We start from the raw sequence: 26,505 nt of genomic DNA on the forward strand, positions 1-26,505 counted from the left end.
CTTCTGATCTCCTAACTCCAATTTCTCCTGGAGAACCAGCTCTCCTCTGTTCATTCTGCCTAGTTTTTTGCACAATTGAGTTTATGGCGTCCTTTGGGGCTATTTTTTTTTTTCATTTAAGAAGGAGCATTCTGTGCCATAATAAAAAATAACCATCAACCAAGATAAATGAAGCCATCCATCTTTCCAGGGTGTAAGCACAGGGATGGGGCGGCAGCTGTGGGCCAGGAGGAACTGGTGGTCAAGCAGAGTGGCGGCATTGACCACCCCCTTGTCTGTCTTCTGTTAAAGCCCCTGAGAGCACTGAGAATTCCTGAGAACTGTCCCCTAGAAACAGTGGAGAAAGTGAAAATGAGCTAGAATAAGCAGAATATTTACAGAGTATTTTAACCAGCTCCCGAGTAGAACCGGGAGTGTGGTCATCCCACGCACATGGACGCCTGCTGGACCTCACTGCAGACTGTCTGAGGACCATGTAGCGAACCGGACATGGGGACACACACCCGGGCCAGTCTGACTATGCCCCAGTCCCTCATAGAGGATGAATTCAGGGCAAGTTCAAAGAAACGAAACAGCCATATTCTAAGCAGCAGTGTGTGTTTGAGAGGGGAGCGACAGGCGTGGCCCTGTGTTTGAAAGCAAAAGACAGGGCCAGCTGTGGAGAGAGCCTGCTGGCACCACCCCACCCCGCACTGGATGCCCTGCAGACTGAGCTCTGCCAGGCTGTGGGAGTGGGCAAACAGTGGGGTGGAGAGTGAGCTCTCATACTCACAACCTGCTCCCAAGTTCATGCATGCACACAGCATGCTCATCGGAGTTTTGAACTGATAAATCTACTCAGCTAAGAGATGGGGAAAGGATGGAGCAGTGTTCTTTTCCTTTAAAAAAAAAACCTCTCTGTGCTGCTTGGTGGCTGTTTTATCTATATCTTTATTTCGGAAAAAGGCTGTTAGGTGCAGGAGTTCTGTATGGAGGCATTCTTGACTGGCAGGGCGGGGCTCTGCAACCTAGCGCCACCCTGAGCTCATTCCCTCCACCCTCACTCTGCTCCCGTGCTCCTCACTGTCCACTCCTACCAAGTAAACCATTAAGAACATGTAGCGCATTTTAGCTATTGAAGCCTACACTTGTATCCCAACACACCTTGCGCTGTTGCTGGACCTTTACACCCTCGTCCACCCAGTTCCCTGTCCTCTGCTTACTGGCACACATAGAGGAGAGCCTCTAGGGGCTGGAGCAATAGCACAATGGGGAGAGCATTTGCCTTGCACACAACTGACCCTGGTTCAATTCCCAGCATCCCACATGGTCCCCCAAGCACTCCCGTGAGCAGTTCCAGAGTGCAGTGCCAGGAGTAACCCCTGAGCATCACTGGGTGTGACCCAAAGAGAAAGAAAAAAGCACCTCTAGAGAGAGAACAGAAATGGAAAAACATCAAAATATCAGTGTCAGAACTTCTTAAGCATAACTGTTTGCTTTTTACTGGTAACTGAGAACTTTTCACATTTATGGTGTTTTCTTGGGGTACTTCTTAGCACCCTCATATTTTAAATATGTGGTCCCAGTTTATAAGCTATTAATCCATCTTAAACTGGACATAGATGGTCTAATACTGCCAATTCTGGGTCCACGCCATTAGCGTTAAGTCTTTCAAAGGAAACAGCTAAGCTTAACACTGGAATAAAAGCATCGTGGTTTCTGGGGTTTTTTTTTTCCTTTCCTTTTTTTTTTTTTGCTTCCATTTCCTTTTTTTATAATTTGAAGTTGGGGGCATACACAGCAATGCTCAAGGTTTACTCCTGGCTTTGCAGTCAGAGATTACTACTGGGGGTCTCAGGGGAACATATGGGGTGCCAGAGCTCAAACTGAGCCTGGGTCACCCACATGCAAGGCAAGGATTTTCCTGGTGTACTAATACTCTCCCCCGCCCCCAGCATTTAATATTTTTATTGGGTAAAAGAAAGGTGATGTATGTGGGATCACCCTTTTACATTTATTTAACTCTTTATTTTTTATTTATTTTTTACTTATTTATTTGCTTTTTGGGTCACACCCGGCAGTGCTCAGGGGTTACTCCTGGCTTTGCACTCAGGAATTACTCCTGGGGACCATATGGGATGCTGGGATTTGAACCCAGGTTGGCTGCGTGCAAGGCAAATGCCCTACCCGCTGTGCTATCACTCCAGCCCCACTTTTATTTTTAATTTTTAAAGACTTCTTATTAGGTGCTGTTATTTGCAACATTATTCTTAGTTCGTTGATATTCTGGCATTTCTGTGAAAGCATATTATCATGCAATGTGTGTGTGATGTTGTAAGGTGAATGCTGAACAACCTCACAACCCTCAGGGCCCCCCAGGTCCCTCCCATCCCCAGCCTGCCTCCCTGACAGGCATGTTTGTCCTTTGGATCTCCTCCTGTCAGTGGTGTTGGCTCTGTGGTTTATGTCCGTTGAGATACCGCACCTCTACACTCTGATATGCCCCTGATAATTCTCACCCATGCCTCTGCCATTCCCTCAGCCCAGTCTATTTCTTTCCCTGACCTTGTTCTTCCCGCACTCTCAGGTCAAGGGTGACCTCACACTACCACTTCCCTGCAGTGCTTTCCCTCGACCTGATATTCCATACACCACAGAGAAGTGGGATCATCCTGTGCTTCGTCCTTCTGGCTCCCTCCACTCAGTGACACCCTCCAGCTCCACCCAGGTGGCAGCAAGTTGCAGGATTTCATCATTCTTTTCAGCTGCATAGACGAGTCACCATTTTAGCTGCTTAAAATTAATTTACTCCTTTCTCATGGTTGACACAGAAAAACCATGCGGTGTCAGTAGGAGTTGTCTTGATCACTGCACATTTCTGTGAAAGCACATTATCATGAAATGTGTATGTGTGTGTGTAACGTTGTAAAGTGAATTCTGATTCAGGCCAGAGCAATAATACAGTGGGCAGGCACTTGCCCTGCATGCAGCTGATCTGGGTTGAATCCCCACCATCATATGGTCCCCAGAGCACTGCCAGGAGGAGTTCCTGGGTGCAGAGCCAGGAGTAACCCTGAACATCACCGGGTGTGCCCCCCGCCTCCCCACCTGGTCAGAGAAAGCAAACTCCGGTTGGTGTCAGCATCTGCAGCTTAGAGGGTCCAGCCTTCCCGTAAAGGGGGGAAGCCCTCACCCCATCTCTGCCCTGTGATGAGCACACGCCTCTGCCCTTCCAGGAGTACCAGCCTTGTAACACTAACCCATGCCCAGAGTTAAAGAAGACCACGCCATGGACGCCCTGGACACCTGTCAACATCTCAGACAATGGTGGCCACTATGAGCAGCGGTTCCGGTACACCTGCAAAGCCCGCCTGCCCGACCCCAATCTGCTGGAAGTGGGGAGGCAGAGAATTGAGATGCGGTATTGTTCAAGTGATGGCACCAGCGGCTGCTCCACAGATGGTGAGTGGTGACCCTGGGGACCAGCTCATGACTAGGGACCCAACTTTGACTTTCTCAAAGGTTATGGGAGAACAAGGAGGAAATTTTCAGTGATTTTAAATGTAGATGATTTGTGGCCAGCCTTTTTAACAATTCTCCTCAAAAATAACTGACTCTCTGGTCCATTGATGGGAAGCCCTATACTACAAATGGTAGTTATATATTAGGTGATACGGTAAATTCAATCATCTGTAGATTGTAACATTTATAGTATATGTATAGTATATTTTTAGTAGGTTATCATGATTCATGGGGATTTATTTAATATCAAAATATGTATTGAAGAAGGTTCGGTGATCTCCGACAATTCCTCTGGCACTAATGTTCAAACTGAAGATAATCATTTCTGTTATTCATCCCCAAATGACACAACAAACATTTTTGTTTGTACCAAGGTGATGGTCTCTGAAGATGCTTTGGTATTGCTTGACCATATAATTACGTGGATCCTGAGCTTATCTTATTAAGTAGTATGGGGAAAGCTACCAGGTATACCAGAAGACCCATCAAACTTGGCCCTGAATGGTTTTCGGTTCTCCAGAACTCATTGTTGGAGCTCGCCTGTCTCCATAGCACGGACATGGGCCCGTCACTTTAATAACTAGTTTTGCTTCCTTCTTCCTTCCCTCTAACAACCTCATCAAATTTGAAGGCTTCTTTTCAGATCTCAGAGTAAAAATAAGCCCTCTTTTGGAGCCTCTGAGCATTGTAAAGCACCATGAATCTTTCTCAGCATGTTAGTATTTAGGGTTCTAGCATATGGTTCCAACATAATATATAATTAACATAGAAAACATTGTCTACATCAATTCTAGAGAAGGAACCTTGGTGGTTGGCTTTGTGAAGAAACCACAGAGCTAGGAGTCACCAAGCAGCTGATGGGGGTGGAAAAGGTCTCATGATAGGGTGTTTGCCTTGCGTGCAGCCAGCCCGGCCGAGCCAGGTTCGATTCCTCCACCCCTCTCGAAGAGCCCGGCAAGCTACCGAGAGTATCTCACCTGCACAGCAAAGCGTGGCAAGCTACCCGAGTTGTATTCAATATGCCAAACACAGTAACAACAAGTCTCAAAATGTAGACGTTACTGGGCCTTACTCGAGCAAATCGATGAACTACGGGAGGACAGTGACAGTGACAGTGATGCATAAATCTGTGTCTGGGAGAGAATCTACCACAGGGAGTAACTCTGAGGAGGGCGCCAGCTGTATATAAGCCTCTTACTTATGTTTCTCCCCCAGGAGCTGGTGAATAGCTCAAGCAACTTGGAGCTGCCAGCCTTAAAGTTGGAGACCCACAGTTGGTCTTAGGAGCTACTGCTGGGGGTGTTGTTCTTGTTGAAACTGTCTCCCATCTCAAGCCATTCTGCTCACTGTCGTTAAGCAACAAGACTCTACTTTCTATTGTTTCTAGGTAAAGCCAGGGTGGAATAATCTGCTTTAATGAAAGATAACCCTATAATTAGCTAAAACAAACCAAAAAAATGCCATCCATTATGAAAATTTGCAAAATGACACTGACTCTTCTAAATTTTGTAAAATCCTACTGTAATTAGAAGAAATATGTCATGAAATACCAAGTGATAAATAACTAAACAACCATTTTAAAGATTTATATTACATGCAAGATGATCTTGTGATTCATTGGGGCCAGGAGATCAAAATGCAAAGAGCCCAGTTAACTTGGAATTTCGACTATGTCTTAGTGTCTAAAAATGCCCCCTGCAGTTCTTGGGCTATACACATTCAGTGATGTCTTCACTGTCACTGTCACTGTCCTCCCGTTGTTCATCGATTTGCTCGAGCGGGCCCAGTAACGTCTCCATTGGAGACTGTTGTTACTGTGTTTGGCATATCAAATACATCACGGGTAGCTTGCCAGGCTCTGCTGTGCAGGCGAGATACTCTCGGTAGCTTGCCGGGCTCTCCAAGAGGGGCGGAGGAATTGAACTCAGGTTGGCCATGTTGGCTGCATGCAAGGCAAACGCCCTACCGGTGTGCTATCGCTCCAACCCTTATGTCTCTAAAATCTAACTTGAACTGAACCCCTATGTTTTGTTTTCTGAGTCTGGCAGCTTGTCTCTAACTCATTCACTAGTCCTCTGATTTCAGACTGATTAGAAGGAGCTATCTTCTTTTAGATACAGGCAAACAGAGAAGAGAAAATGGGAGTCAGAGATAGTATGGAAGTTAGGGCATTTGCCCTGCATGCAGCCAACCCATTTCAGTTCCTAGCACTACATATGGTCCTTCAAGCACTTCCAGGAGTGATTGTGAACACCAAACCAGGAGTAAACCTTGAGCACTGCCAGATGTGTCCCCCAAAGCAAAACCAAATTAAAAACAAGAAGAGAAAGTAGAGCTTGGGAGATTGTATCATTGTTAGGGTGCCTGCCTTACATGCCACTGACCCTTGTGTGAGCATCTCATGGTACCCTGAGCATCATCATTTGTAGCCTGGCATCCTCCAAGCACCACTTGTGTGGCCCCAAGAGCACCACTGCGGCATCCTTGTTATTCTTTTGGTCTTTGCATTGAACCACCAGCCTGGTTGGTTCACAACCCCAGCAATTGGTCCCTGGACCCCATCCCAACATTACTTAGGATGATGCCCCCATCAAAACATAAAAGAGAGAGAGTAAATGATTGAAAGTCCAGCAACTCTATTCTCTTTGTAGAACAGACATAGTTCTTTTTTTTTATTCTTCCATTCCCCAGTACAGACAAAACCAAAGCTAATATTTATTTTAAATGTTAATAATATAAACCTTGGAAAAAATCAAATATACATTTATAAAAGAAATTCCATGTTTCTGCCAGAAGTTTGTCCTGGGTATCAATTAAATGTAGGAAACCTTCTTGTGTGAATGGCTTCAGGTTTCAAGGAGCACCCACACAATTTGTTGTTGGTACCTTAGGAAAGCAGAGCGGGACTCTGTTTGCAGAGACCACACGGAATGAGGCTTAACTGTGCGTGCTTGGTCTCCACTGACTATAGAGTGCTTGTTCACCACAGAAAGAAGTTTATCATACATTTGCTCTGCAGAAGCCTCCATCGAGGGTTCTGGGCAGAAGTTAAATAAACCATGAAGTAGCTTAATAATGAGAGACCTGTTGGCCTCCTTGTACAAGTCTAGAGCAAGCTGCACAGTTTAAGAATTGTTTGATAAATCTTTGTCTTGCATTGATATTTAAGAACTATATTGATTTTATTTTTTTGTATTATAAGTGGTTAGATATGTTTATCTGCATAAGTGAGAACTTAGTCTCTGGTTACTTAGTGCAGACCTGACCCAGGAAGAATGACTTACCAGCAACCCCATACTGAGAGAGAGAGAGAGAGAGAGGAGAAAGAGGGGGAGAGAGAGAGAGAGAGAGAGTAAGCAGATGCTGTCACTTCTGCTGTTCTCCTTCTTCCTTGGGAAGCACCGCGGCTTTGAGGTGCCTTTCAGACTTCAGGACAGATGACAATGATGGGGAAAAGCCATTTGGGAACCTCTTGGGTTCTGGACCTTAAGCTCTGTGCTTTGGGTGCAGTAAACTCCTTGATTTCCCCTAACCCAAGTTCGCTATGGAACATAAGCAGGTGAAGGCACGGCTTTAGAAACATGTGACCCACTCATCCACGTTTCCAAGAGCATGTGGAGCCTGGTGAGCCCCACCCAAGGGGGACTGAGGCATATGTATAGTGAGAGTTGCATTGTGTTCGGGATAAGTGTCTGTGACTTGCTTCGTGGGAAGTCACTTCAGAATCAGATCTCCTGAAGACCAAGACCGGCGCTGGCTTGGCCACATTCACAAATTGGTGTTCCTGGTTGCACTGATGTAGTGGCCATCAGAGAGTAAGAATTGTGACTTTGAGGCAGGGGTGCCCAACTGCAGCTTCTGTGTGTGTGTGATGTTTGTGTATGTGTGTATGTCTGTAGTGTGTGTATATGTCTGTGGTGTTTGTGTGTATGTATGTGTGTGGAGTTTGTGTATATGTGTGTGTAGTATTTATGTGTGTGTATTTGTGTGTGTGTGTGGTGTTTGTGTGGGGAGTGTTTGTGTGTGTATATGTGTGTGGGATGTTTGTGATTTGTGTGTATGTGTGTGGTGTTTGTGCATATGTGTGTAGTGTTTGTGTGTGTGGTGTGTATGGTGTTTGTGTGTGTATGTGTGTGGTGTTTCTGTGTGTGTGGTGTTTGTGTGTGTAGTGATTTTGTGTGTGTCTGGTGTTTGTGTCTGGTGTTTGTGTGTGTGTGGGGTGTGTGTGTGTGGTGTTTGTGTGTGGTGTGGGTGCACCTCCGAAGTCTCGAAAGCAGTCACTCGAGTTTGAGAGCTGAGTGAGTCCAAACTGGACAGAAGGCGAGTGTGTCCAGGCCGTGGTCATCCGCTGACGCATCCGTCTCCTGCAGGCCTTTCTGGCGACTTCCTGCGTGCCGGGCGCTACTCGGCCCACACCGTCAACGGGGCCTGGTCTGCCTGGACCTCCTGGTCACAGTGCAGCCGGGACTGCAGTCGGGGCATCCGGAACCGGAAGCGCGTGTGCAACAACCCCGAGCCCAAGTTCGGGGGTCTGCCCTGCCTGGGCCCATCCCTGGAGTACCAGGAGTGCAACATCTTGCCCTGCCCAGGTGAGTGACCCAATGGCCTGGGGAAGGGCAGAGACACCCAGGGCCTGGGGGTGCCCCCTCAGTTCCCTCCGACCCATTGCGAGCTATGTACAAGCGTGTGCGTGTCTCAATGGCAGATCAGGCTTTCCAGCTGTGCGGTATAAAATGGGATGCGGCCTGGTCACCTTCCAATAGTTCTTCTGATTGGCCAGAAGCTGGAGCACCTTTGGGGGCCCCTATGTGGGTGCTTGTCCCGGATCCCCGGCCAGGACAGTATCACGCTGCCTGGTCTGCAGCCTGGCTCTATTCTAGTCAGCAGGGCTCAGCCTCCATACCCCGCACACTCCTGCGGGTACCAGTGCGCCGAGATGACCCACGAGGGCCTAGCATGCAGGTCACTTTCTCCTGAGATGGGTTCTACAGATGCACAGCTGCCCACCCCACCCCCCGGGGGCTGGTGGAAGGCATGTGGTCTGGGGGCTGCCCCTCGGACATGCCCTCCCTTCCCACACCAGCCCTGGTTCAGCGCAGCGCATGCCACCAAGAGCTGCACAGCCTCCTCTGCCTTCGCCAGCCTGCCAGCCTCTCAGCCTCCTCCTGCATGCACCCTGGGAGCAGCTCTTTATGGCCACCCCCATCTTCCCACAGTTGGGGGCTTGACCTGACATGTCCCCCGTATCCCGAAGGCTGCACTCTACTGCGCACGATGCCTCCATATCTAGGCTTGGCACACTCTGGAAATAAATCATTGTGGGGCTGGAATGATAGCACAGTGGGTAGGGCATTTGCCTTGCATGCAGCTAACTTAGTTCAATTTCCAGCATCCCATAGGGTCTCCTGAGCACTGCCAGGAATAATTCCTCAAAAACCTGTGCATTGCTGGGTGTGACCCAAAAAGCAAAAAAAAAAAAAGTATATGATAGTATCTTGATAAATTGAGAATTAAAACGTCGGGCTCTGGAACCCTTGTGCTGCTAGCCTACACCAAGCTCCATTCATTTGCTTTCTCAGCAGACCTGTTTGGACCTGTTTAGACGCCCACCACTGAGTGTCAGTCACAGAGTAGAGCAAGGACACAGTGCCATGGGTCACAGCAAGCAGATGGGACCCAAGGGAGGGAGGACACGTCCAGGCCAGGGCAGAGAAGACCCGCGGGAGCCTTGTTGATCTCAAGGGTCACCCGTGTGCTTAGGAACGTGAGGCAGTGGCTTTGTCAGCCAAGGACCTGGAATCATGGTGGAATCACATGGAACCAAAGCTGCCTCAGCTGAGACTTGAGGGACCAATAGGACTGGACAGACAGACCAGCTATGACAGGATAGACAAGCCGAGATGGGGTGGGCATCATTTCCAACCCAGAAGCAGCATTTGAAAGGCACAAAAACTGGGAAGTGGAGCAGCCTCTTTAGAGGCACAAGCAAGTGTCTGAGCTCTTTGTGCAAGGAATTGGCACATCATGGAGCCCAGGGGGCATTTGTTGCAAAGATCGATAGGTTGGATGAATGGATCCTTGGACAAGGAGCAGGTGATAAGTGGATGAACATAGGAGGAGATCAGTGAGTTGGGTGATGGTAAATAGATGTGTTACGAGTGGGTTGGTCAGTGGCTGGCCGGATGGGGAATATATAATAATTATAATTTTATACATAATTTGATGGTGGGAAGGCAGATGAATGGGATGTAGATGAGTAAATTAATATGTGGATGGGTGGATGATGGATGAACTTCTGGATGTGAGTGGGAGTAGAGAGGTGAAGCAGTGATAGTTAGATAAATAATCACAAAATCATAAATCATCCTGTTATTCGTCAATTGCCTCGAGCAGGCCCCTGTAATGTCTCCTTCATCCTAGCCCTGAGATTATATTCAAGGCTCTTTAGGAGAATGACACCCATCATTGTTACTGGTATTTGACATATTGGGTATGCCACGGGGAGTTTGCCAGACTCTGCCATGTGGGCAGGCTACATTCGGTAACCTGCCAGTTTGTCCAAAGTAGGAATGAGATAATAAGATGTCATAATAAGATGTCAATAAGATAAATAAATGTGATTACAAATGCACCAGTTCCAAATTTTTTTTTCAAGCAAGATAGTTTTTATTGAACACAACTTCCTTAGAAAGATGCGAGGGGGTGAAAAGAAAAGAAATGTGTGTGCAAGAGAGGCCACAAACTTGAAAGAACAAGCAAGCAAAGAGACACAGATGCATATTCAAGGAAAAACAAAAAAAAATTCTCTAGCTTCCAGAACCTCTTCCCTTCCACCATCCAGATTTCCTGGCCCCCAATCTGGGGGCTGGGAAAGGTCACAGAGGCAGATCGTTCCCACAATTCAGTAGGGAGAGTGGCAGGATTCCTCCCCTGGATCTGGGCGGGGTGCCTGGGGTGAGATTACGAGCATGGGGTTTTAGGCTAACAGCCTAAGCAAGGCCACACAGGAATGTCAGGCGGCTGCTCGCACCCCCGCTCCCAGCCCCCAGCCACAAGCTGTCGGTGCTGATGACAGAAACATCCATAGCACCCACATGCGTGGTTGGACCTTGAGTGCAAAGCTCAGCTCTCATCTCGAGAGCTGTTAACATGAACGGCTGACGGGTTTCTTTTAGTAGATTTGGTGGTCAGGCCAATGTCATATGTACATAACCTTCGTGTCTTAAAATAGCCCTGTCCCCATCCTCTCCCTGGAAGCCCAGATTCCATAGAGGGTTGTGGAAAGATCCAGAGTCCCTGTAACCTTACTCTGTGCCAGGGCCAGCGCAGGGGTGGGTAAGACGAGTGGCACCCCCCTCTCAGCTGCGAGGAAGCCCCCAGAGTTGCTCGGCCTGCCTACCCCAGTTCACTTCTTCTCTTTTCTGTGGTGTTATTCTTGCTTTGTCCTGTTGCCTCCATGGACTGGAGTTACCACTGGATGGTGTCTTTAATTTAAAACAATTGGGAGCAGAGTACAGAGGGTACAGAGGGTGGGGTATTTGCCTTGCACACGAATGACCCCGGTTCAGCACCTCGTATGATCCTCGGAGCCTGTCAGGAGTGATCCCTCAGTTCAGAGTCAGCCAGAATTAAGCCCTGAGTGCCACTGGATGTGGTTAAAAAAAAAAGTTTTCTCATCATGATCTGAAGCCAGACTGAAACCAATTTTATTAATATAAAATGCTTTTTTCAACTGTAGTTTAGGCTAGATAGATCATATAGGAAGGAAGGTGCTTGCCTTGCCGGTGGCTGACCTGATGCAATCCCCCAGAGTAGCAGATAATCCCTGGGGAACACCAAGGGTCACTTCTGAGTACACAGGTGGGAATAACCTCCAAACACCATTGATGTTGCTCAGTATCTCTGCATGGCTGTGGGCTGCCACGTGAGCCACATCACTCCCTTGCCTTCCAATATCCCTGTTCACCCAGAGCTCTTCGGCCCTGAAGACTAACCCAGCAATTCTGTTATTCTGTTCTGTTCACTGTTCTGCCCTCCATTCTGCCATTTCTACTTCAAAACTACTGCAGCCTTCCTGATATGAAACCTTAGGACAGAACTCAGCCACCGTTCTCCTCCAATACCAACCCCCTTGCTCTTCATCCCCAGAGCTCTCGAGGAGGAAGTTGAAACTGTAATGCAAGGATAAAGTTGAGAGTGTTGGAGAAAATAAATTGGATCATGCAGGAGGAATGTAGAATAACTATGAAGAAATGACACTCTAGTCTTCTTGGAGTGGGGTTGGGTTCGAATTGCTTCAGGGACATGGGGCAATTAGACCCATGAAAATGGTGCTGTGAATGTGGGTGCCTTCCTCTTTAATTTCCCCTGCACTGGAAGCACCTGTTCTCTAGTTCTTAATATGTCCCTGAGAGCAATGAAATCGAAATTAAAACTGGAGAGGTACAGTTGACCTTATGGTTCAGGGGACGTGTGGGAATATTTTGGGAACCAGGCTCTTTTGCAAATGGTTCCCCCAACTGCTTCTATTTTAAAGAAGAACTGTTCTCTGTGTTAAACACCAAACAATTCTGTTCCAGTTCACGGGATACCAGGAGAACAATTGGTGTGGGTTTGGGGGGAATGGATTTAGACCAGATCAGAGAGTAAATGGTAAAAGCATTTATTGAGATGTGAACTCAAATCAATACCATACCATCCAAGAGTTGCTGTCTGTCAGCTTCTCAGCTTCCTGGGATGTAGCTGAGAGAGGGAGTGTGATGATAGGAGTAGCTATCACCTTGAATATGTAGTCTTCCTCTGTTGTTTATTTTGATAGTCTAGTTGTAGTAAAAAAACACTCCTATAAGATACACCCTGTTACAGAAGAAGTGTGACCCTGATGCAGATGAAATGGCCAACCCCAGCTCTGGGGAAGGCTGCCAAGTACCCAGAGCCCCTTATGAGGAAATCTAAACATTCGAGGTTAGGGACAGTAATGGAAACAGCCCAGGGGCCATGTCTGCCCAGTGCCTATGACCAGGTCCCCTTTTGAGTCCATCCCACAGTGCCCATTTAACCTTCATGGCAATCCTCCTGGCTGCAATAGGTATGATCCTCCCTTTGCTCTCTCACAGAAATATGGAGTCTGAGGGATAGGGGCTGGGGGGCTGGCACTGTTTGGCACGTTAGTGCCTGTGTCTATGGAGCGTCCTTCCACCAAGGACCATTAGCTTCTCTATCCCCTTGTCATGACACAAAGCACCATCCAAATCCAAGGAATCTGCTGCTTTTCCTTGACAGTAAGTCTTGTGTGGACAACAGGGTCATGCTATTCAAGCTAGCTGGACATTAACAGCCTTGAATCCCGGTTCACAGTCATGCATCTGTTCCTCCACCATCCTTGGGCTTCTTCCTGGAGTGAATCAGAGGAAAGTCATGCCAAACCCGAGCCCTCCCTGGGACAGGGACCCTGACATGGACCCCGGGCACAGTGGGGCGGGGGGAGTGGGGGGTCCCTGCAGTGCGTCCGCTTGGTTGTCTGTGGGCTTCCCAAGTCATGTGACCTTGTGTCCCTTCCAGTGGACGGCATGTGGTCGTGCTGGTCTTCCTGGTCTACCTGCTCGGCCACCTGTGGCGGTGGCCACTACATGCGAACCCGCTCCTGCACCAACCCAGCCCCAGCCTACGGAGGGGACATCTGCCTGGGGCTGCACACGGAAGAGGCTCTCTGCAGCACACAGCCCTGTCCAGGTGAGTCCACGGTGACCCCACAGTGCTGATGGAGGGGGTCATTTATCTGCTCTCTGAGGCTCAGCTCTTCACACACCTACTTTTCACCAGGGTCCAGTGTCAGAACTGGCATCAGAAACTTGCCAACAACTCAGTTTTCTAGAAGTCTCTCACCTGGTCATGGGCCTGCCTTTCTGTGGGTGAAATTGGGGGTAGCATATAGAGAGCTCGATCAAGCTGCTTCAGGGGACTCTGGGGCCCACAAACCTTGGGTGTTGGAACTAGCGTCCCCGAGGCTGGCTGCTCCCTTGGTCCCATCTAGAAACGTGTTTGTTTTCTGATATACTGGGACCACTGGGAATGAAATTGAGATGCTCTCTGAGTCTAATGTTGCCATATAAACAAATACTCCTACTTTCAGGAGGAAAATAATCACAACAATCTTGTTCCTGTGTTTCTTCCTGAAAAGTTCCATTTATATTGAAAGATACCTAGGAATACTATTTTAACTGTCATTCTGCAAATGGATATTTTCCCTCTTTCTAAAGAAAAGTTCCCTGAAGGGGAATCGGAGCACCAGTCTGATTGAGCCTCACAAACTTGGCACTCAAATCAAAAAAAGAGGGAAAAGAAATGAACTGCAGCTGCACACATGGACTTTCCGCATTGACTAATGTGCCCTAAGCAATGTGGCAAGTTCATATCTTAGACTGCCTCCCTTAAATGTGAGTGCCAGCCCTCAGCTCAGGCATCCGGGCAAGTGCTGGAACCTTCCACACTGGGTAGGCAGCCTTGCCTTTTTTCACTTTTGGCCAAAACCCAAGGCTTACCCGCTGATCTTATGCTCTTCTCAGACAGTAAACAAGAGATAAAGTGAATTCCATCTCAAGTGCAGCCTTCCCTGTATCCTGGCTTGGTGGACTTATTTTTTATTTTGTAACAAAGGAGAAAGTACTTGTAGTGACTTGAAACCCTTTCAAGAGGTGGGACTTTCTCCCCCAGTTACCCCGTTATCTCTCTGACTCGATCTCTAAGCCCAGCAGGGACCTTTCCAGAAAGGCATTGGAGAACTGCTCTATAGGACAGATCAGGACTCTCGAAACTGTTTCTGTGCTGGTGATTTCTTTGTTCCCCATCACTGGGAGCCTCTGCATGGAGTCACTAATTACTGCTCTCGCCCACGTATTTGTCTAACATTAAAATAAAGTGGGATGCAGAATTATGTATTTTTGGCACATCATGTCTGATCCAAGACATGTGAGCGCTTTCATGCAAGCTTAAGAGTTATTTACCGGAGAGAAGATACAAACCTTTTCTATGGAGCGATCCGTTAAAAGTAGAATCTGGGAGGTGCGTGTATCTCGAGTGTCTGGGGACTGTCATGTGTCTCTCTTCCTCTGGCTGCTGCAGAGAGCTGGTCGGAGTGGTCCGGCTGGTCAGCCTGCGATGCTTCTGGAATCCAGGTCCGTGCCCGCCAATGCCTCCTCCTGTTCCCGGTGGGGAACCAGTGCTCTGGAAACGCCACAGAGAGCCGGCCTTGTGTGTTTGATTCCAATTTTATCCCAGGTGAGGACAGAGTTGCTTCTCAGGAACCTGAGTCCAGAGGGAAATGATTCAGAGATGGGCATTTGGCCTGTCTCCGAGGTCCTGGTGGTTACAGCTGAGATTATCAGCTCGTGTGATTTTAAGGTGTTTAATTAAGGTGCTTGTAGTGTAGTTTTTGAAATAATGGTTGATTTAAACTCAAATCTAACTCACGATATATTTTTTTTTACTTGTTTGTTTGGTTGGTTTGGGGCCCACACCCAGCAGAGTTCTGGGGTCCGTGCAATGCTGGGTTGACCCCGGACTGTCCTGTTTACAGCACACACTCTTGGGGTCTCTCGTTCACACACTTCGAAAGGCTGTGCTTCGGTTTGTTTTTTGTCTTTGCGCACCATCACTTCAGGCACTATAAGAGACAAAAAGTTGCTTGGGAAACAAAATGCCAAATTACAAAAATAAATAAATAAATAAAAATAAAAGTGAGGCAGTTACTTGCCATGTTTAAACAACACTATACCTTTTTTTGTTTGTTTGTTTGTTTTTTTGTTTTGTTTTGTTTTGTTTTGTTTGCCCAGATGAAAGGACCATTCTCTTCAGTTAACCCTTAAATGGGTGGGGAAGGAAACTTATATTCCTGTCACCGTGAAGAAGACATGGCAGGCCCCATGCTAAGGCTTTTCTGTGTGAAATCCATGTTGTATCATAGAAATGGTGCTGCCTGCCGTGTGCTCTCATGGGGTCAGGGCCATATCCCTTTGAGTTTTTTCACTTCCTCCTGTGGATCTCGGGATGCAACATAAACATCACCAGAAGTTGAGCCCTGACCAAAACACGGCATCCTTTCTTCCGCTCGGGAAATAGACCTTAGTTTAAGCTGATCAGTCTCCCTCTAAATGTCTGGGCGACCTCACCACCCACAGGTTGGTGGAAACAAAATCATGCTTGAAAAAATAGTACTTGTGCCAGAGAAGTGGTATAGGAGGTTGGCCACATGCCTAGGCGGTGGCTGCAGTACCCATGACTCTGGTGTGACCTGTAGTACCACATATGATCCCCTGATCAGAGCCAGGAGTGGCCTCTGAGCACTGCCAGGACCACTCCTATATATGAACAAATCGATTGCGATGGAAGGTTTGACTCACAAGACAATTCAAAACTTAATAGACGTCTTATAAAGAAACTGTTCAGGCCAACTTCCTTCCGACACCTTAATATATCATGATTGAATTTTTGGTTTCCAGAAGTTTCCGTGGCCAGATCCAGTAGCATTGAAGAAAAGAGGTGTGGAGGTAAGTTCTCCCTTCTAACTACTTTGAATCAATTTCTTACATGTTTGAATGCTTTTCCTTCCCCCATCTGTTTCTTATGTTTCTGCTGAAAAACAGGCTAAAGAAATTCCGGTTACCAAAGGCCAAGTCAAGGGTTGGCAACTGGGCCAGTAGTTCTTCATTGGGTCCTTAAATCAACACCCCCTGGGACTTGATAGAAATGCAAACCCTCCAGTCCTGCCCCATGGTCAGAGAAGTCCCTCCCTAAGCCAGCACAGATGATCCGAGGGCATGTTCACCTATGAACTGAATCAGTCACCACACTATAAGCTCAACTTACATGCCTCATGAGCCCAAGAGAATCATGACACTTTTTTTATATTCTTAGTACAAACCTGTAGTCTCCAGTCTTCATATTTCTGCCAAAACAAAAGTATAATGGGGCATACAGCTGTATATACATCTCTCCAGGAATTGTTTTCAAAACTCCCCACAACCCTGAAGGACAAACGTATTGGCTGCTTGAAGTTGGTGATAAATCTTACTTCACCATCTATGTCTGTCTTGTCTGAGTGGAAGAGAGGGATTAGCCATTTATCTCACCCAGCCTTTGTCAACCTTGGGCCTGATAGAGCCAACGTCCACACCGAGACCTGTGTCACCACCACCATAATCCATCCCTGGGAGTCCCAGGCAGTGGAGTGGGCTGTAGTGTCTGCTCATGCTCACAGAGAATTTGTTGCTTCAAGGTGTGCTGTAGGAACCAACGTGCCATGCTAACTACTCTGAGTAACAGGTCTCCATCTGCTGTGTTCTGTCTGCTGAGTAAGTCACTCTGTGACAGTTGTTGTGTTAGGGATATTGAGCTAAAAATGGGCATGCAAGTAGCTTGAACCCCTTCCAAAAGCAGCAGCAGTTGCTTAAAGACTGGGGGTATCTTAGCCATGTTGTGTCTGATGCTTGATCCACGATGGCAGTTCCCAACATGGGCTATGACCACAAGATGAATATACGCACTTAACAGCAAGTCCTCATCCTATCTTCAGAGTGTGACATCAGTTGCTGTGTATACTAGGCACTTCAGTAGCCAGAACTGTCCCATTTTAGTTCATACAGAGTGTCCACCTAGCTGCCAGATCCCTTAAATCTTTAGGTGAGCCCTTGGACATGGAGAAGAGAGTTAGAGTCGAGCATGTTTCACCTTGAATCTGGCTAGCACAGTGAATCATGCACCATAGGTATCACTGCATCCTGCACACTACGGTCCGCATGGTCAGTCTCGCATATCACCCCATGAAATGTGAATGGAGTGTGGGACTCAGGTCCCTTTTGCCAGTTCCTGTTAGTTCTGCAGCTAAGTCTGTGGGCTTGGGGCCGACCATAGTTGGCTGCCAATCCATGGTGAGAAATCAGTTTTCAGAGATCTGGCTGTGGTTGAGGGAGTTGTAGAGCATGCATAGAACTCTTGTGTCTTTATTTGCATTTTATAAATGGGGACTCTGAGGGTCAGAGCTGAGGCCTCTGGCTCAGGTGCCACCAGGCAGTTGGCCTCGAGTGGAGCCAACATTCAGATCTGAATGTGAGCTGGCTGTCGGCAAAGGATCCCAGTAGCAAAATTGAGTGGCTTGTGCCTGGGACTGAAGCCCAACAGACCTGGATGGGTGACACCTGGACAAAACCCTGGGACCAAGGCCTTCTGTCCTAGAGGCAGCCTAAGCTAATGGGGCATGAGAGAAGCTGGTTGGGAGTGATCTGCCATGAAAGAGATAGGACAAGGGCCCAATCAGCTGGCTCAGCTAAGATCAAAGCTTCTTTCCATGTTCTGCTCTTAAGATTCAGGGCCCATGTTTGTTCAGGAGAAGTGGTCCAAAGCCCATCATAAAACACTACTTCCCAGTGCCACAACCAGGTTGCCCAATTCTGCACATCTCCAGGTTAAACCACAGGGGCTACTAACTAGACCAAAGGTTCCCCCAATGTCTTTGGCCTACCACCCCCTTTGAGGAAGAAATCTCTCCGTGCCCCCTAGAAGCCTACCCTCTTTAAGTTAACACACAGAAAACACCCCATCCGTATTCCCAAGGCCACTGCTACCCACATCACCCCAGCGCTCCCTTCCTGGGCACTATATTGTCCATCTTCATGAATGTTGTTCATGTCCCCATATTCCTTGCTCTCTGGGAGTCAGAACTTGTGATTTATTTAGAACCCTTGACATTGGTACCCTGAAGAAGTGGGCAAGAGGTGTCATGTACCAGCAGGCAGGGCTTATGGCAAAAACAGTTCCATAGCCAGGAAGCCTGGCAATATTCCAGGAGACAAGAAGTTTGTAAGTCTTTTTTTTTTCAGTTTTTTAGAAAACAAATAACCAAATTATGCACCCCAAAAATTAAAAAAAGCTGGTTAAAGCAACCGGATCATGACTCACTATTTCAGCTTTACTGACCAATAATAGCAGAACAGCAAATCGGAAGCAAATAGCCCCAACAAGCAAACTCAAGAGATTTAATGGGCTCTATTTCTTCCGATGCAGGAAAATGTAGGCTATGGAAATTGTCGGTATGGAGAGCTATTTTTAGTTGCATGAGACACCAAGTCTATATAATCGTCATAAAGCTGTCGCTGTCCCCAGCTTCCCCAGCCACCTGCAGGAATGATTCATGAGCCCAGTGTCAGGATCTGTGTGGTTAGAGCACCCCACCTCTTCCAAGGGCCCCTATAAAGTATTATCAATGCAGCAGAACTCGCTCCATCTGTGTGGAGAATTCACCCTGGGGACCCCAAAGCCCGTGTTAGACAGATGCTGGCAGAGGTAAGATAAGCCCTTGCTCCCATGGAGCTGAGCTCCCGTGTAGGAACCAGATGGATGGCCCAGGGCATCTCTAGCTGCCCCTGGCCAGGAGTGACCAGATGGAGTCTTCAGGAAAAGGCAGGAAAGGTCAAAGATTTACAGATCTCTTTCACTCTGTTCAACCTGGGACCAAATAATCAATAGTTCATCATTGAGGAGGAGCCAGGCATGGTGATACCTGTAGAATGTTCTAGTAATGTCCTTCTGGATCACTCAGTCCTGACTATGTTGGCTATACCAGAGGAGGCCTGTGTGGGGTCTGTGCACCTGGGGAAGTGGGTTCCCCTCTCGGGACCAGCTCCTGAATGCTGATTGAAAGAAGCAAAGGTCCCTCTTTGAAGATTGGAGATAGGTAGGGAGGTCTTTTACCTGGAAAGTGGCCTCTGTTCCAGGACAGCCCCTGAGAAGAATCGCAGGTGGTTAAGATGCAGCTACACCCATCCTGGGTATATAAGGCCAACTTGCAGGCCTTTTTCCCTAGGAACCCGGGGCAGCCAGAACTCTGAAGCTCTAACTGAGTGGACTGGACTCTGTCTAGCAGGTTTCGCCGTGGCTGTCCAGGGAAGGTGGACAGATCAGGGCATTAGGCGACAGAGCAGCTCAAGTGGTGTGAGGGGTGGAGAGGACACGGTGAGGCAAGTGACCAGGTGACCCATCTAGGGTGGAATCACTAAGGTCACGTTCTGCTCTGCACCCTGACACCAAGGCCAGCTTCATGAGCACTGCCACAGGCCCACTAAAAGGCTTGGCACAGTCTACGAAGGGTTTCTCCAACACAACGAGGGTTCCTTTTACTCAGAAATTACACAGGCCTGCTCTTTTTATTTAGATGTTACTCAAGACAATCCCATATCAGAAACAAAAGTCCTCGTCCTCACGTTTGTCATTTATTCATATTCACAAAGTAAAGAAAATAACATAGATACTATTAAATAGAACAGAATCATATAACAAGAGGACCATTTCCATGACCATCTAAATATTGTATCAGAGTACTTTAGCTGCACCAATATTCAGAATTTCCATGGAAACTCTCAGCAGATACTGGCTACAGTTGTGTCCTGTAGGAAGGGGGAAAAAAGATTCTCTCCTCTGTGTTCATTTGCATGTTTCAGTGTAATATGAGGTGTGTATGTCTGTGTGTCTCTCCATATTCACCAGCATAATAGAAACAAAAGAATGAAGTCTATGAACAGTGTTTTCAGTAAAAAGGATGTTTGTTTGGGGACCACACCCAGCTGCTGTGCTCAGGGCTGACTCCTGGCTCTGTGCTCAAGGCTGACTCCTGACTCTCTGCTCAGGGTTCACTCCTGACTCTGTGCTCAGGGATGACTCCTGGCTCTCTGCTCAGGGCTGACTCCTGACTCTGTGCAGGGATCACTCCCGACTCTGTGCTCGGGGCTCACTCCTGACTCTGTGCTCAGGGCTCACTCCTGACTCTGTGCTCAGGGATCACTCCTGACTCTGTGCTCAGGGCTGACTCCTGTCTCTGTGCTTGGGGCTCACTCCCAGCTCTGTGCTCAGGGCTCCCTCCTGACTGTGCTCAGGGCACCCTCCTGACTGTGCTCACGGCTCACTCCTGGCTCTGTGCTCACGGCTCACTCCTGGCTCTGTGCTCAGGGATGACTCCTGACTGTGCTCAGGGCTGACTCCTGTCTCTGTGCTTGGGGCTCACTCCCAGCTCTGTGCTCAGGGCTCCCTCCTGACTCTGTGCTCAGGGCACCCTCCTGATTCTGCTCACGGCTCACTCCTGGCTCTGTGCTCACGGCTCACTCCTGGCTCTGTGCTCAGGATCACTCCTGGGAAGACTCAGGAGACTCTGAGGGTGCTGGGGAGCATCAACTGCAGGCAAGGCCAGCCATCCTGCCTACTGTCCACTCACTCCAGCCACAGTGAAAAGAAATATTGAGGAGAGGAGGTGGGAAGCAATGGGCCCAGAATCCCCTTGTCCCTGGGACTCGGGGACACAGCCTGTCACAGGACGTGGATATTATTCCCTGGAAGCTTGGACCAGAGACTGTGCTACTATTACAATGGAAGCAAAGCTGCTCACAGTCTCTTAAGGAAGAACCTGCCTGGGTGAGAGAGGAGGTCCCCAAAGGCTGACTTTACTGCCCCAAGTGATGCTTCCCTGACGATGTTCCTAGAGAAGAAGCTCCCTGGCACCTGGCCGTTTCCAGTGCCCACCTAGAGCGCCTCTGCCTTTGGAGCATGCATGACCTTTTCCTTTTGTCTTTCTTTTCTTTCAGTTTGTTTCAGGGTGGAGGTTGGTGGGGGGGGGGGGGGGGGACTCACACCCAGCAGCGGTCAGGACTTATTTCTGGCTCAGGGGACGGTACAGAGTGCCAGGGCTTGAACCCGGGGCAGCCACCTGCCAGGCAAGTGCCCCACCTGCTGTGCCAGGGCTCTGGACTGTTTCTATTCTTCCCCCCTGTGCATGGGGCAGCGGGAGGGGGCGGGCAGTGCAGGGTCCCCCTCTCCCCCCGCCCCGCCCTGCTGGGCTCACTCTCCACCGCTGCCTTCCAGAGTTCAACATGTTCCACATGATCGCTGTGGGCCTGAGCAGCTCCATCCTGGGCTGCCTCCTCACGCTGCTCGTCTACACCTACTGCCAGCGCTACCAGCAGCAGTCCCACGACGCCACCGTCATCCACCCGGTCGCGCCTGCCCCGCTCAACACCAGCATCACCAACCACATCAACAAGCTGGACAAGTACGACTCGGTGGAGGCCATCAAGGTAAGGGACTCGCTGCCAGTGCTCCGCCATGTCCTGGAGAGTTGACCCATGCCTCCCAGCCTGCCTGTTTCTTCTATTCCCCTCCATCTGTGCCCTCAAACTGGGATGAGCGTCGTTCTTGGATGGGGCAGGTGGCTTTCACAGCCAGAAGTGAGGAGGGTGCCTCTAAGTCATTATCTTTGGCTTTTTTGGTTTCACCTGGCAACGCACAGGGGTTACTCCTGGCTCTGAAATCAGGAATTACTCCTGGCAGTGCTCAGGGGACCGTATCAGATGCTGGGAATTGAACCCCTGTCGACCACGTGCAAGGCAAATGCCCTACCCACTGTGCTATTGCTCCAGCCCCTCTAGTCATTATCTTTGAATAGTTCAGAAAATGGAAGCAGAGAGGAATCAGGATTCACATGCATTGACTTAAAGGGGTCCACTGAACATCTCTGATGAGTACTCCTACATGTTCCCCTAATGGCTGCACACCTCTTTCCCCACTTATCTGTTACCAAACACACAAGGTATTAGTCAATTTGGTATCAATAGTTTTACGTTTCTGTGAGGCCCATATCTACCTCCCTTTCGTGATGAGACATGCAAGGCAAATAATATGTGTCTAAGGAGAGACCTGAAAATCAACACTCCGCTGCTAACTATTCTTCTCTCTCTGAAATACTACTAAGTGTTTATAAATTTTTTTATAGGCATTTAACAAAAACAACTTGATCCTTGAGGAAAGAAACAAATACTTCAACCCGCATCTTACTGGGAAGACCTATTCTAATGCCTACTTCACAGATCTGAATAACTACGATGAGTACTAATGACTCTTCCAACGGGAGCTTCCTGGAATTCCTCAGTACCTTGTGCTCCGTGACTACCCATGTTTTGGAGAGTTCTGAGATGAGGTTTGGATCCATTTTTAAGTGCATTTCAAGCCACATGTGTCCCATGGCTGCCGAAAATACACGTCCTTAAAAGCAACAATAATCTAAATATGGCATCGTGAAAAATCTGGTCTGCAATACTTGATCATTGTTGAGTGAACTGTGGTGGGAAGTTGTTTTTTATTGTATTCAGTCCAATTTTTCTAATAAGTCATTTGTTTCCTTGAGCCTTGGAATAAATGCACCGCTCCCATCCTCCACCGGAAGCAGTCTTCAGAAACATGAACATCATTTCGCTCTTGAGCGTGAATCTCATGATGTTTGAATTCAAGAATAGGCACTTTATCTGAGAAACTTCTCCCTCCACCAGCAGTGCACGGGTCCATCGGGTTTGATCTCCTTTCTTCCCATATGTGGATGATACTTTGGGATTCTTGGAAGCTGTCGTGTGTTTGGATTTGGGAGGATCCTTACCAGCAAGCGTAGGACTCCAGCCTCTCCTGCACCTGCAAAAGTAAAGAAAAGTGACATGAGATGCTTCCCCCTTGGTCTAGAAACCATTGCCTTGTTAACGCTGGGGTGTCAGCACAGAGAGCAAAGGCTCTGTCACGATGGAAGAGAAGGTTTTCTGCAGGTTGCTAGAAAGTAGCCTTATTGGGATTTGGGGACTTGGGGATATTGCAGGGGACACCCCACCATCTTCATTGCCTGGAAGCCCACCTGTCCCCAGTAGTATTCTGAAGAGCCAGTCTGTAAAATAACCACTCACTTAGCATTTACTTAGACTTACATCTCCTTTCTCCTTGCAAAGAAAAATCCCAAACACCCAGGATGTCCACTGAGGCCAAATATCCAAAGGACTAACATTCAAGTAGAAACTACATTTAATTTTCTTCTTCCCAATAGAAGCCCTGTCCAGCCATCAGCCCCTACCCAGAGCATTAATGATGTGTAAAGCTGGCTTTCTGCTGACCATTGCTGTTCATGCAGAAGTGGTCCCCGGGGTCCTCACCGTCATTTGCTGCATCCAGTTCTGGAGAGGGGGGTGATGCTTAGCTCTGGTGCCTTCCGTTTCCTATCTATCTCAGTCAGTGTTGCCTTCCCACCCACTCACCCCTGCTCCCCCACGGCTCTGTCCTGAAGGCAATGGCATTTCCACCTGTACCACGTGAGAATCCAGAGTACCTGCAAAGAAGACTCGTGATGGGCCTGCGACTCTGAGCATTGATCACTGATCAGCCATTGATCAGAGTGAGGGAGTGCTAAAGGGTCTCCAAAGAAGGGAAAATGGTATCAGTTGCCAACAGCAGATCCATAACGGATGGGCGGGTTGAATGTGAAAAACAAGAGGGAAGGTGTTAACCCGATCACTGTTCATTGTGGTCAGGGCCTGAGTGGACAGTGAAACACATAATAAGTGGCCCTTCAGATCCGTGAGAATGTGTCAGATGAGCACACCCAGAGTAGAGAAACAGTGGTGCCCGTGTTGAGAAACTCCTGTGTTTGGTAATGAAGAGCATGGCGTTCAGGACAAGAAGTTCACTCGACCATAGAGAGTAAACCCTCCCCTAAAGTCTAGGTGATAAAGGAAGGCAGGCTTTGGCAGCTGTGGGGATTACAGAGGCATGGTGTTCTGGGCCTCTCGATGAGGGCTCAAGCCACGTCTTCTTACAAGGCTGTGTGTGACTGTCCTATCTCCACCCAGGGAGGTGGAGCAGAGACGGGGCTTTCTGGCGCTTCCTGGTGGGATCCTCATTGACTCCTGGGACATGCCATTGCTTTCTTACACGCCACACTGTAAGAGAAATGTTTGCCAGGAAGCACGTTATAGCTGTTCTTCATTCATGCCCCCCCTCCACTCCCACCCCAGTTTTTTCTACACTTAAGGTAATTTTATTCCCACTAAGATCCTGCTGTTTCAGGAAAGCAGTGATGGCCGTGATGGGAATGTGGGAATGCTTTATATGGCCTCCCAGCCAGTCTTGACTGAGCCTCAGACAGACTAGGGGAACACTTTCACCCAAAAAATATTCACATGCTGTTGATGACATATCTCTGTGAGATAAATGTGCAGAATGTTTGCTGCACAGGAATCCCTTTTTTCCCCCCTAACACCATACTTCATTCCATGGAAAACTATTTAGACTTGCCTACCCTTCCCCTTGTTTAACAGATTATGAAACAATTTAGAATAATATTAGCTATATTCTAAGTATCATAACCACTGACAGGTAGCTTGCTTTTGTGTGACTGATGGTCACATATGCATCCAGCACTTCCATAATTCTCCCTACCTGATGTTCTTCACAGAGCAGCTCTTCTGTAAGTCAGAAGTTTGAAATTCCTGCTGAAATCTTGCTGGTCCTACTTATGTTTCTTAATATCTTTATTCTTTGTCTGCCTTTTTTCTTTCCTACCCTCCACTTTCTTCTTTTCCTCCTCCCTACCTCTCCTCATCTTCTCTCTCTCTCCTCTCTCTCTCTCTCTCTCTCTCTCTCTCTCTCTCTCTCTCTCTCTCTCTGCTGCTTTTTTTTGGTCCTTATTTTAAACAGCACAAGTATACTCTAGAGTTTTAAGCTGTGCCTCTTTGCCATCAAACGGCAGTGATTGTGCACTGATTTCTAGGGTTATTTCTGGAGATAGGTAGAAGTGGATTTTTCCCTAGGAACTGTGCTTTAGTTTCACACTTGAACCCATGCTGAGGTCCCTGTGTAGTGCATGGTCCTATTTCTAGTTGAGGAATGATGAGCATTAACCCAGAGGAAACAATTTACAGGGAGAAGAAAGTCCCCTGAGCATGGCACAAGAGCCCACCTGATCACTCTCTGCTGTGATGAGGCTTTGGTGGACCTGGGAGCTCATCACCCCTAAGCAGTATCACACCACAATGGGTACCGTGAAGTGCTCTGGGCAGACTGGGTCAGATCCATAGCCAGGCTTCCTCTGCCTCATATATGACACCAACAGAGAAGGAAGCCACTGTGCGAGAAGGTCAGATGGGTGAGAGATTGCAAGAAGGGAGCACAGTCATCCCAGTCCGAGCATCACCAATGACCCCAGTGGGAATCTGATATCTGTACAGTTCCTGGGATTTGTGATCTATGTTACACAGTTCCCAGGATCCATGACCTTTATTCACAGTTCTGGAGATCCGTGATCTATATACACAGTTCCAGGATCCATGATCTATGTATAGAGTTCTGGAGATCCATGATCTACACACACAGTTCTCGGATCCATGATTTATATACACAGTTCTGGGAGGTTCGATCTTTGAATTCTTCTGGGATCTACTGGATCAGAGGGTTGACATTTCAGCAGAGGGTGTCCCATTTCCTTAATTATCCCTGGTTATCAAAACCCTGATGTTTCTTTTGGATTGATTGGTAGAATCAGTGTGGCAGATCCTCTTTGAAGCTATAGACAGAGCCTTATCCCAGGGAATCCTTTGTGCCCAGGGACCCTATTCACACATCTTCCTATCTTCCGTCGACGTCAGAGGAGAGGCACTTTGTTCTGGAGTCACTCAACTCAGCTTAGAGTAGGTCATTTGTCTTTCTCTACTTCATGAGTCTCTTTCTCCCCCCATCCCCTCCGATTTTCTAAATAAAATGATTTTAAAATTCCTTTTTTCAAGTTTCAGTTCCAACTTGGTTCTTTCTTATGTGAACCCCCTCAGCGCACACTGGTTGTTGTTGAGGTTGCACATATGTTGGTGCTTCTTTGTAACTTTTCCCTCATTTTCAGGAGCATTTCGTGTGAAACCACTTGCAGCAGCGACTCTTCACCCGTGTCATTGGCTTGGATTAGTCTCAGGTGTCCTTTCCACACCAGTGTTTTCTCTGTAGGGCGTGTTGGTTGGGATGGATCCAGTGAATTCATCATTTCTGTCTCCAAAGGGAGATTTGGGACACCTCCCCATACATACCAGACACCAGTCTGGGTGCCAGGAGCTGAGTGTGTCTCGGAGCAGCTCTCCTCATGTGGGGCTGTGCCCCAGGTCTACTAAACGA

General features: G+C 48.0%; 1 protein-coding gene across 1 annotated transcript in view; it reads left to right on the top strand.

Moving 5' to 3' along the window:
- SEMA5A (semaphorin 5A) overlaps positions 1-22,880 on the top strand; it is a 302,092-nt gene extending 279,212 nt beyond the window's left edge. Inside the window, exons 15-21 of the mRNA XM_056109051.1 lie at positions 3,216-3,441; positions 7,872-8,090; positions 13,063-13,233; positions 14,623-14,778; positions 15,999-16,046; positions 21,403-21,614; positions 22,310-22,880. Of these exons, the coding sequence (XP_055965026.1) occupies positions 3,216-3,441; positions 7,872-8,090; positions 13,063-13,233; positions 14,623-14,778; positions 15,999-16,046; positions 21,403-21,614; positions 22,310-22,429 (1,152 nt within the window). The 3' untranslated portion in view covers positions 22,430-22,880. The remainder of the gene's footprint in view (positions 1-3,215; positions 3,442-7,871; positions 8,091-13,062; positions 13,234-14,622; positions 14,779-15,998; positions 16,047-21,402; positions 21,615-22,309) is intronic.
- Positions 22,881-26,505: the final 3,625 nt, after the last annotated feature.

The sequence above is a fragment of the Sorex fumeus genome, unplaced genomic scaffold (assembly GCF_029834395.1).
Source record: "Sorex fumeus unplaced genomic scaffold, SorFum_2.1 ptg000264l, whole genome shotgun sequence".
NCBI classification, from domain to species: Eukaryota; Metazoa; Chordata; class Mammalia; order Eulipotyphla; family Soricidae; genus Sorex; species Sorex fumeus.